Source organism: Myotis daubentonii, chromosome 6, assembly GCF_963259705.1.
Source record: "Myotis daubentonii chromosome 6, mMyoDau2.1, whole genome shotgun sequence".
NCBI lineage: Eukaryota > Metazoa > Chordata > Mammalia > Chiroptera > Vespertilionidae > Myotis > Myotis daubentonii.
Window position 1 is genome coordinate 11,340,921 of NC_081845.1, and position 12,097 is coordinate 11,353,017.

General features: G+C 42.1%; 2 protein-coding genes across 2 annotated transcripts in view; one reads left to right on the forward strand and one right to left on the reverse strand.

Annotated features, from left to right (window-relative positions):
• TRAPPC3L (trafficking protein particle complex subunit 3L) overlaps positions 1-12,097 on the reverse strand; it is a gene marked incomplete at its 5' end in the record, with an annotated part of 53,550 nt that overhangs the window by 39,676 nt on the left and 1,777 nt on the right. The window lies entirely within an intron of this gene.
• CALHM4 (calcium homeostasis modulator family member 4) lies at positions 5,781-8,840 on the forward strand. Its single transcript, XM_059700122.1, has 2 exons — positions 5,781-6,338; positions 8,396-8,840. Exons 1-2 carry the CDS (start codon positions 5,781-5,783, stop codon positions 8,777-8,779), a joined length of 942 nt encoding a protein of 313 aa, XP_059556105.1. The 3' UTR covers positions 8,780-8,840.

Below are 12,097 nucleotides of genomic sequence, written 5' to 3' on the forward strand. Positions count from 1 at the left end.
AGTAGTCAGCATGGTAATTAATACCAAGTTATAGGATAGGCATCTGAGTCAGAGAGGTTAGGAATTTTTTTCAATGTTAGCTCAGTAGTAGGCAACAAAGAGTGATTTAGGCTAAATTTGCTGATTCCAAATATAAAACCCTTTTTTTTTTCCTGCACACACTGTAACTACATTACAAAAATATTTTAGGGGTAGATCATAAAAGCTACTAAGGTACGGTGACAGCATGTTGATGGGCCCAGTATGGGACAATTCTGGCTTCTGCATGAAGATCCCTAAAAAAAGCATAGAAAAGTTTTGTGTACTTGGTGAGAGGGGAGAGATCATAGACCCCATCTTGTGTGATTAGAAATCACACAAGATGGTACGGGAATCAATTTCACAAAACGCTAAAGGTGTGGTCTGGTGACATCAAGGCCACCATGAGAATGAACATCGTGATGAAGCACTGCTCTTCCTGCAGCAGGACCGCAGGGTTTCAGGCAGGTCCCTGCCAGGACTATTGTACAAAAGCACAGTCTGCACAAGCTCAGCAGTAGGCATGGCCTCCAGGACAGTGGTTTGCTGGTTTTCAGGCTGTGCAATGCAGTTGCTGAAATAAGTGCAAATGGCACCAGGTGTCAGACCAGTGGGGGTGGAGTCAGACCAAACCTGGGTTCAGCAACTTTGGTGCTTGGGTTTCATATAAAAAGAAGTCGCCTGGGGCACACAAGGCTCACTTGGATCTTCATTGAAATAGAAGAACGCAGGGAGGTTGTTTCAAACATGTACATGATCTATACAGACTGTCCTGGCAGCAAACTAGAAACAAGTCATTTCAAAATAATGCATACGTTTTTCCTCTTCTATTCAGAGTTCTTTCAGTGTCCTAGGCCTGAATTTGGACTGAGGTTGAAAATAAGATGCATTCTTCAGGCTCATAGCTGCACTGCAGTGTCAATCAACCCAAGTAAACGGTGAGCTGGGCCATTCCCCTATACTGGTCCTTTGGGGAGGTACCTGGGCATCTACTAACCTGTCAGCCATAGAATCACCATCTGAGATCATCCCCAACTCTCAGACAAGGCGAAGCGGTTGTAGGCGGCGGGAATGGCACCAGGTGTTAGACCGGTGAAGTCAGACCAAACCTGGGTTCAGCAACCTCCGTACTTGGGTTCTGGCTAGGAAAGAACTCAGAGTCCAGACCCAAACTGTAAGAGAGCATTTACTGGGTAAATGACAGAGGTAGAAGTAATTCCAGGAAGAAATGGGCTTAAGAAACAAGTTCTAGACTGTAAAGGAAGGGCTCTCGGAGCTTGAGAGTGAGGAGGCTAAGGGGCCTCCAGGGAGGGGGGAAGGGAAGGAAAGGCATGGGTGAGCTCCCGGGAGGGAGGTGGGGGGGGGGGTGGGGGGGGGCAGACTGATGCTCTGTCCTAAGGGCTTTAAGGGTGGAGATTTTAGGGGGGGTCCCAGGGGAGATCTCAATAGAATATTCAGCAGTTTTCCAGGTGTGTCCTTTCTGGGTTGTATTCTCCACTGATCGATTGGCTGGCCACAGGGCAGGGGACATTATTCAATGCAGCTGGTCCTGACATCAGCCTTGGCTGGTTTTATTGCTTATCTGGGCCTGGAGCTGAAGTACAACTAGGATCTAGATCAGTGGTTCTCAACCTTCCTGGTGCCGAGACCCTTTAATACAGTTCCTCATGTTGTGGTGACCCCCAACCATAAAATTATGTTCTTTGCTACTTCATAACTGTAATTTTGCTACTGTTATGAATCGTAATGTAAATATCTGATATGCAGGATGTATTTTCATTGTTACAAATTGAACATAATTAAAGCATAGTGATTAATCACAAAGACCATATGTAATTATATATGCTTTCCGATGGTCTTAGGCGACCCCTGTGAAAGGGTCGTTCGACTCCCAAAGGGGTCTCTACCCACAGGTTGAGAACCGCTGATCTAGATGTTATCTCTAGGGAGGAAAGGTCAGGAGGTCCAATCAGCCTGGGGTTAGGTCCTATTACCCTACAATTGTCCTGTGCAGCTGGGGCTTTTCCACCCTGACGACCCTCTGCACCTGGCCCATGGTCCTTGCTCTGCTCATGTCTGTCTAACTGCCTACAACACAGCTACCATACCTCTTTCCAGGAGCTATGGTTTTTCAGGCTTTATGTGTGGCCCAGTTTTAGATATATTGCTGGTAAGTAGCATGAATATTTTTAAATCACTCTACAGGTAAGTTTATTCCAGCTCTGGTGTGGTGGTTAACAGCATTATCCAGACCACCTGGGTCCTATCCTGTTTCTTCTGTTCATCTCTGTGTGACCCTGTACAATTTCCTTAATCTCTCTATACCTCAGTTTTCTCATAGGGAAGAAAGCTGAGGATAATACTAGTACTTCATCATAGGGTGATTGTGGAGGGTAAATAAGATAAAGTTCTTAGAATAGTGCCTGCCAGAGAGTAAGCATCAGTAATTAATTGTTAGCTATTTAATTTTCTCGTGTGAACATTGGTGTGTTTGGTCTCATTTCTACCATTATTTTGTTTTCTTTTTACCATCCTTTTCCCTTTAGTATCTCTTTTCCTAAAAATATTCTCTTTTTATTTTCTCTGTCTTTTTTTAATGCCCTATACACTGTATTTCTATTATTTAATAATTCTACTTAAAATTTTACTGCTGTATTGACATATAATTGATATGAAATTTGATGAGTTTTGACGTGTGTATACAACCGTGAAGCCATCAAATGAATCAATATGATTGATATTTCCATCGCTCTGTTTTAACTATGTTATCTTAGATTCTTTGACTATTTAGCATCCATTAATTACACGGCCACACTAATAGGCTAAGTAATTTACATCTCCTGTGCGTTCCAGAGCCCATACTCTGAAGCACCTTCTTATCTGTCATACAACAAGCCAATGTTTCCCCTACTCTGAATCAACCCAGGTCCTGGTACCAGACAAGTAGTGACAGCCCCTATGCCCCAAAGCCCACCAGAATTCTTTAAACTAGCCAGCCCCGGGCTGGCTTCTCTGCTAGCTTACCTTTTCCATGGAAACATCAGGAAAAGCTCTGGCCTAAGCTTTCCACTCCGCCTTTCTGCCTCCTGATCAAACTTGGTGTTTCCCCATGTGGCTGTGGGTGCCTGGCATGCCCCTTTCTCTCTCTTTTTTTAAAAATATATTTTATTGATTTTTTACAGAGAGGAAGGGAGAGAGATAGAGAGTTAGAAACATCGATGAGAGAGAAACATCGATCAGCTGCCTCCTGCACATCTCCCACCGGGGATATGCCCGCAACCCAGGTACATGCCCTTGACCGGAATCAAACCTGGGACCTTTCAGTCCGTAGGCCGACGCTCTATCTACTGAGCCAAACCGGTTTTGGCGCCCCTTTCTCTTGGTAAATGTAAATAATAAATTCTTTTTTCAGTGGTATTGGCCTCTCTGTGTCATTATGCAATCATCTCCATAAATTAAAATCCTGCTGGTACAAATTGATAGAATGCCCCCAAACTTCCTCATGCCTCTTGGTAATCTCTCTTCTCATTTCTCCTCCCCCATAACCTAGGCAAGCGCTGGTCTACTTTCTGTTAGTATAGGTTACCTGGTAAGTCACACTTTTTAGAATTTTATATAATCACACATTATGTATTCCTTCCCTTGAATTTTTTATTTAGGAAATGATTTTGCATTCATTCTTGTTATTGTGTTGTTTCCAGTTCGCAGCTATTATAAGTAAAACTGCTACGGAAATTCATGTACAAGTTTTCTTGTGAACATATGCTCTCATTCTCTTGAGCAAATACCTAGGAGATAAATGAATCTGTTATACCAGACCCCTTTGGGGGTCGAACGACCCTTTCACAGGGGTCACCTAAGACCATCGGAAAACACATATATAATTACATATTGTTTTTGTGATTAATCACTATGCTTTAATTATGTTCAAATTGTAACAATAAAAATACATCCTGCATATCAGATATTTACATTGCGATTCATAAGAGTAGCAAAATTACAGTTATGAAGTAGCAATGAAAATAATTTTATGGTTGGGGGTCACCACAACATGAGGAACTGTATTAAAGGGTCACGGCATTAGGAAGGTTGAGAACCACTGTGTTATACAGTGGATATAGAGTTAACTTTTAAAGAAACTGCAATTTTCCAATTTTACATTCCTACCATCAGTGTATGAGGGTTGCAGTTACTCTACAATCCTCACCAACATTTGGTATGGTCAGTATTTTTTATTTTAGTAGTCATATATTATTATAACCATGTATTGCCTTAGTTGTATCTTTTAAAGAGTAGTTATTCCTACATCTTATAATTAAAGGAACATCTTAAGATATCATATTTGTACTCATCATTTTTTACTCCAGGTCTTTCCTCAGAGTTCATTTTCTCCTTGCTGAAAATGTATGTTAACAATCCTCTTACTGAGGTTCTGTGGGCAGCAAATCCTCTTAGTTTCATGTATTTTTATTTCGTTCTATCTTGAATGACTGTTTACCTGGTATTAAGTTACTCTGTGTTGTGTTCTGGTCTCTGTTGTTGTTGATTAGCGTCTCCAGCTAGTCTATTGTCAGTCTTTCATAGGTTATGTATCTCCTCTTTCTGCTAGCTTCTAAGGATATCTCTTTATTTTTTACACTCTGCAGTTTTACTATGGCATGTCTATATGTGGATTTATCTTTACACTATTCATAACATCTAACACCATTCTGATGTGAGAACTTCTTTTGATTCTGCAAAATTCTCATTTATTTCTCTTCAAATAAACAGATCATGGAGTTGCTTAATTTGTCTTCTATTTTCTTTCATTGGTTTTAAAAAAATATGTTATTTCTTTGTCTTTTTGTATTGCACTTTGGATGAATTCCTCAGCATTATGTTTCAATTCACACATTATGTATTTAATCATGTCCAATTGAGAGTTTCTTTGAAAACAGAAACTTCTATCTTACTCACTTTTTATAAGCCCAACCAAGCCTAGTTAGGTGCCTTTTATATAGAAGTTATAAAATAAATTTGATCATTTTATTTCTTTATAGATATGTAACTTTATTAATACCCAAATATTACATTTCCATAGAACAAAATATATTTTATAAACAAATTTACAGCTTAATTTATAAAGCAACACATTATTATATTAGATTCTGTCAATCCAAATAGACTTTTATGCAAAGTTAGAATGCTTTTATTGTGATTCGGCTTTAGGGGTACCCAAACCTTGTTCTGCTCTTTTTGGGAAAGTTTTTGGAATTTTCTGGCAGAACTCTTGGGCTATGGACACACCAGAGCTGTGAATTTTTGGGTCACTTTAGTCTTTTATAATTTCCATCAATTTTCATGCCATATCCTGGACTAGTAGAAAGGTAAGAACGTTTGCTGTTTTGCTTCCAATGCTCTATTTGCTGGTGCTGAGCATTTTGGGTCACACAGAGCAGCCCATGGAATGATGGCAGCTGTTTGCTTTGCAAGCAAGCCATCCTCTCTTTCGTGAGAAGATACACTAAAGAAGTTACTCCTGTCTCTCATACCAGATGAACCCTCTTTCAATTTCTCCCAGCTGTAATCTGAAGGAAGTGCATTTATTAGGTTAGGACTCCCAAGGGGCACAAGGGAAGATGCTAGGGTCCTTTCAACATATAAGGATGTTGGTTGACTGACACAACCAGTTAAACTAGTAAGATCCCATAAAATGGTTACAGCTCGAGAAGTCTAATGATCAGAAAGGGCTCCGCGCTGCTTGGTGGAAGAGCTTCCCAACGATGGGCTCAGCTCTCAACAATATCGCGTGTTCTCTGCAGAGAAGTGGAACGTGGATCAATTCTTTAATTGCCGCTTTGACTCTCGGCGGGCAGCAACTGTTCACCTCTTCCACATTCAGATGTCCGTGTCAGGTTGGGAAAAATTTCTACTATGGTTCTGCTTTCCTAGTCATTCCTGCCTTGATCCTTCTGGTTGCTGGCTATGCTCTGAGGAACCAGATGTGGACAATTTCGAGTGACTACTGCTGCCGCTGTGCCCCTCCACACCGGAGAGTCGGCCTCCTGGAGCGCAAGCTGGCTTGCCTCAGGTTCTTCAGCATCACCGGCAGGGCACTCGTTGCTCCATTGACGTGGCTGGTGGCCACCCTGATGACAGGCACCTACTACGAATGTGCAGCAAGTGAATTTGTAACTGTGGACCATTACCCAGCGTTTGACAACATCAGTGCCGACAAACGGGAGGAGATTTTAGCTGGGTTTCCATGCAGCACATCAGCTCCTCCTGACATGATCCTGGTAAGAGATGAAGTAGCTCTTCTGCACAGATTCCAGTCACAAGTAAGTTCTTGATTTTTTTTTCCCTGTTATCCTCTCCCATAGTAACTATCATGGGAAACGTTTCACATCATGCTGCTTCTCATATTGTCTGTTCATAGAACACAAAGTAGGTGTCAGTCATCCAAGTGATTCCTACTGAGCAGCTATATAAATACAGTTAGGATATTTATAGTCTGGCATCACATATCTGGGTTTAAGTCTTGCTTTGCTGTTTAGTAACCTGCAAAACCTTCAGCAAGTTAGGTAACTTCTCCATGCTTCACTTTTCTCAGATGTAAAATGGGGATATTAATGGGATCAACTGCATAGAATCGGTGTGAGGAATAAATCAGCTAATATATCTAAAGTGCTCAGTACTGTGTCCAGAATCTGTATCTGTAAAAACAATGAATTTTAGATATTGTTATTAAAATTATTACCATATGAGTCATTTTATCTTGCTACATATACATTCTTAAATATGAATTCTTATAAATTAGAATATCTAAAATTACAGGAAGCTTAAACATAATTAAAATTAAACAACAATAATGGTCTTAAATGAAGTGGCCTTGGCCAGGTTTGGGTGAGGAGTGGGAGGAGGGAGTGGGAGGAAGGCCTGAACCAGTTTCCCACACGTCTCCTAGGACCCTGCGAATCCAAACTTGTGCAGCTTCCCCAACTCTTTCTGCTCTTCTTTTTCTGTCTTCTCCCCCTAGTGGAACTCTCCTCAGCTTCTTGCCTCTGTTGAACTCCTCTTTAATGATTTAAGTGTGAGCATCACCTCCTCTGAGAGGTATTCTCTGATACTCTTCTCCTTGAAACAAGTTCACTTCTCTTCCATTGTGCTCCCCCCAAAACCCTGTGTTTACACATATCAAAAAATTGACATATTTTACCATATTTCTTGGATTGTTCTTTTGTCTCTCTCTTTAGGCTTAAAGACCGCGGCTTTGGCAGTCTTGAAGACCGAATGTGTCTTAAATTATTCACAACCAAGCACCATGCACCGCACATGGTAGAGGTCAACCTGGGGTTCAGTCAATGATAGCTGATGAATTAATGGGCATCTGAGATGGCCTTTCCTCCACCACGCAGGCCTCTATTAAGTTTAATTGTGATGAGCACGTTGTAGGCTTTAGCCTCCACAGAGTGCAGCTATCTTAGCGTATACACACTGTAATCCCAGGCCTGTTGGTGAATAGCAAACTGTGGAAGAGACCTTCACCTTCCAGACTATAGCTGCCTACTGCTGGCTTCCCCAAATGTATCAAACTTATGTCTCTCACTTTATGTAACAACTGCTGAATATTGAAAAGAAGAAGAATTAAAAGCGGGGGGGGGGGGGAAGGATTGTAAGAGTAGAAAACAGCCATTAACATCAATCTTTAATGGTGGAAACTAAATAGTTACAAATAAAATCTAGTTCATTTTCCTTTCAAAGTATATTTCAAAAACAAGTCATAAAACTAGCCAGCAAATGACTATCTGAAGGGAGAGGAAAATGATAAGTTGTTACACATTTAGGGACATAAGAGTCTGCTCACTGGCTTTCTTCTTTGGTCATAAAAAAATAAAAGGAAAGAGCAACTCAGGAAGAAATATTAATGAATACTTGTTGGCACATCATTGAAGACGCCTTAGGAGGCTACCATTATTATCTATGATATCATTTTCATCACCATCATTATCAAATATTTATTAAGCCCCCAGAGACTGCATGGGCCTGTACCTGATGGTTGAAAAGCAAGGTTGAGCTAAAAGCAAAGAACATACTGTATGTACCTTTATGCAAGGTAGTTGGGTTATAGCATCTGCTACTTCAAGGACAACACTTAGAATCCATTCAAAACCCTTTGTAATCCAAAAACCAAGTTGAACTGGTTGGGCCTGAAACCCCATCATACTCATATCCATATCAAATGATCATCACCTTGTTAGTAGGTGAAAAACTAGAAAAACAAATACCTTGTCCACAGTTTGGTCCTGTTTTGTGGGGAATCCCTCTTACTATGGCTATTTCTTGAATATTCGAAGCATTGATGCTTTCTGTTTTCCTTTTAAATAATTACATGAAGATGCTGGGCTGGATTTTGATCACCTTGGCAACCATCATTACCCTCGTTTCCTGCTGTTTGATGAGGTGCTGCTCTCCCCTCACCTCCCTGCAGCACTGCTACTGGAACAACCACCTCCGCAACGAGAAGGAGCTCTTTGAGCAAGCTGCAGAGCAGCACTCACGCCTCCTCATCATGCAGCGCCTAAGGAAACTATTTGGCTTCGTTCCTGGAAATGAAGATGTCAAACACATCCGCATTCCCTCGTGTCAGGACTGGAAAGACATTTCAGTACCCAGTCTTCTCTGTATGGGTGATGACTTGCAAGGTCACTATAGCTTCCTTGGAGGCCAGGTGGATGAGGCTGAGGAAAGCATACCAGGAGGCATTGAATTAAAACCTTGAGTATAGCACCTCTCCCAATTCAGGTTGCTTAGCACATACTTTATTCTTAAGATGATGGAGTTTCAATGACGGTCTTATGTGTTCAACCGGAGGGTGAACGACATTAACACTTTATTTTTTACTCTTTCTTCTATGATGTGTTTACATAAGTCCATGCAAAACGCCATTTCCAAAATCAATTTGATAATTGTGCCAATGTCTCTTTTTGCCTATATCTGTCTTATTAAAACAAAATGGAATTTGGAGTTATATCACCATTTGAATCTTGGTTCTGTTATTTAATAGCTGTGCAAAAATTGCTATTTTTAGTGCTATTTCATTGTACATAGTAGTTACCTCACAGAACTGGTGTAAGGATTAAATATGGTAACATAAGCAAAGTGCATAGCACAGTGGCTTTCCTAAAATAAGTGCTAACAAATGTTACCTTCTCCCTCCTCTTTGCATTTCATGTCTTGTATCACTATTTTCCCTGTCTCTATTTTCTGATTTTCTTTTTCTTTCTATCTCTACATGCAGAAACATTTCACTACTTCTGCCTCGCTGCTTACATATCTGACCTCTTGGAAACCAGGATTAAAAGTCCGTTCATGGTGACATGTAAGGGAGAAGCCCATTGAAGGAAGTCTTGAGTCATCCTGCCATAACCAGGGAAAGATGATGCATTATTGTATCATCATTAGTATCATAAGTACTACTTGTAGCACCTCTGTACTGGGAGCATTTTTATAGCTACGACATATAAAGCTGTGCTTTTTCATTAATTGTAACTTTGCATTCAAAATCCATTTGAGGAAGCAAGACTGTAACCTATATTTGCATATTCTTTATCTACAACTCCAAAAGGGAGACCTACCTGACTTTCCTCCGTGTGACTTTGCATTTCTAATATTTGACAGTTTTCTAATTTATCTTGATTATTTCTGATATATCCGGTGTCTTGTGCCTGATTTTTGCCACATTTACATGGGCAACTGGGTCATTGGCCATAATAAGCAAAATGAGGGCTTTTATTTATTTATTTTTAAAACAAAACAATGACTGCTTACTGGGCAATGGACCAAATGCCAATAGTCAAGCTGACGTTCAAGATTCAGAGAAGTCAAGCAATTTGCTAAAGGTCACACACTTCGCAGTGATGGAACCGGAATCCAGTGGCCTGACGTCTGACCGTGCACTCCACTGCAGTGCAGCAACAGAAGGCGGATTATCAAGCTTCCGGGGCCTTGTGGGTGTAGGTTTTCAATGAATAATGAAAACATCCTGAGCTCCAACAAGATGCCCTATCACATCTGAGTCCCTCTTTTCCCACTGCCACTGTACCTGCATGCACAAGGGCTCACCTGCAACTTTTCCCTGCTCCATGAGGCATCACTGGATCTGAGCCACTCAACACCAGTAGCACTGATTCTGTTAGCCACAGACTACTCGCTGGACCGGAAAGCTCGGGTATGGTCTTTCTCATGCAGGAAGTGGCAGAACACTGTAATCCTCCGTTTGTTTTCAATAGGCCATAGTTTGAAGAGTCAAAGTGAATGTCAGGAACTCATACTCTCTCATTCATAGGGTCTTATACAAGTCAATCTTTCTGGGACTTAATTATCCCCGACAAGAGACAGGGGCGGGTGATTAAATTGTGGGAGTGGGTGATTAAACTATTTTGAGTCATGGACCCCTTTGAAAAGCCATTCTGGGAAAAGCTATTTTGAGGAAATACCCAGAAAAAACTGTGCGGGAGTGCGCGCGTGTGCACACACACACACACACACACACACACACACAGGCTCATATACCTCAGAGCTTGAATACTGTGGTAGTCTGACTAATGGCTCCCCCAAAGGTGTGCATGTTCCAATCCCTGGAACTTGGGAATGTTACTTTATAATTTATATGGCAAAAGAGACAATGCAGAGGTAAAGTTAAGGATCTTGAGGTGGGGATATTATCCTGGTGGGACCGATATAATCACGAGTCCTGATAGGAGGGCCACAGGAGGACTCAGTGTCAGAGAAGGCGAAGCAGCAACAGAAGAGGAGTGCGGAGGACTGTGAGCGTGATGCCTGGGACATTACCCATTGCTGGCTGTGACGATGGAGGGGGTCATGAGCCAAATCAAGGAAACGGATTCTCCGCTGTACCCCCAGAAGGAACACTCTCCCCTGTACCCCCAGAAGGAACACAGCCCTGTGACAGCTTGACTTTGGCTCACTGAGACCGGGTCTGACCTGTGTCAGAACAGGAAGAAATATCTACTGTTCTTACAGGACTCTGAGATAATAAATCTGCCTTGTGTTAAGCCACTACATTTGTGGTAATTTGTTAGCATGGCAATAGGAGATGAATACACATACCAACACATTTCAGGAGTTTATGGACACACAAGCCTGTCATGAATGACCCCCTGTGGATGGAGACCTCCTCAAGGTAATTTCTAGGATAAGGATTCTATGATTCTACATGCACTGATGCTCCGCCCCAGGCAAAACCATTGCTCCCGTAAATTAAATAAATATATCTATAATATTATAAAACACACTGCATTCTAATATTTTAAGTTGGTTTAAAGTGCAACCCAGGCATGTGCCCTTGGCCGGAATCGAACCTGGGACCCTTCAGTCCAGCACTCTAGGGACCGACCAATCCGGCTAAGGCTACTATAAAATATTTTATAATGTGGACACATTCCATTGGAAATGTGAGAAAACAAATGCCAAAAAGGGGGGGGGGTAGTAATCTGGATCAATGAGGTGCTTTGTTGTATATACACTTCATAAATCAAGAGTAAATCAAGAGTAAATAAATCGGCTTTTTGTTGATTTTCACTTCGAGATAATTCGAATTTGAGAAAGCTGCCTACAAAATAAGCATCTTTACCCCAGTAATAATTTAATAGATCCCATGAGATCTATATTTTGTTCCAAGTATTTCCTGGCAGACCTGGAACAGGAAAATTTTGTAGGCAATCAGGCAGTGCCTGCCGCCAGCCAGGGCATTCTGCGTTCTGCCTCCTTCTCATCATTTTCTGGGACCCGCCCCCGTGCGCCAGTTTCTTCCTTGCCCAGTGCTCTCCGACCCCCTTCCCCGAGCTTGGCGAGCCCGGGGGATTCCGACCAGGGGTGCCGACACCGTCTACAGCACCAAACCCGCCGGGGTGGCGGCAGGTCCTGTGCTCGGGGCGCCGCAACGCTGCCACCCACCGGGCTGCGCGCCTCGCTTCCGACCAGGCAGCCCTCTGGGGTGGCGCGTCTGCGTCTTCCAGGCTCACAACAGCGCTTCACCTCGCTGTCCTCCGGTCCGGACCGTGCGGAGATGCCGTGC

What these genes read in the sequence shown, in the direction of transcription:
- CALHM4 (XM_059700122.1), top strand. Translation starts at nt 5,781, where the DNA reads ATGGGCTCAGCTCTCAACAATATCGCGTGTTCTCTGCAGAGAAGTGGA. An exon ending in TGCACAGATTCCAGTCACAA is followed by an intron (nt 6,339 to 8,395) that starts GTAAGTTCTTGA and finishes AATTACATGAAG; the next exon opens with ATGCTGGGCTGGATTTTGAT.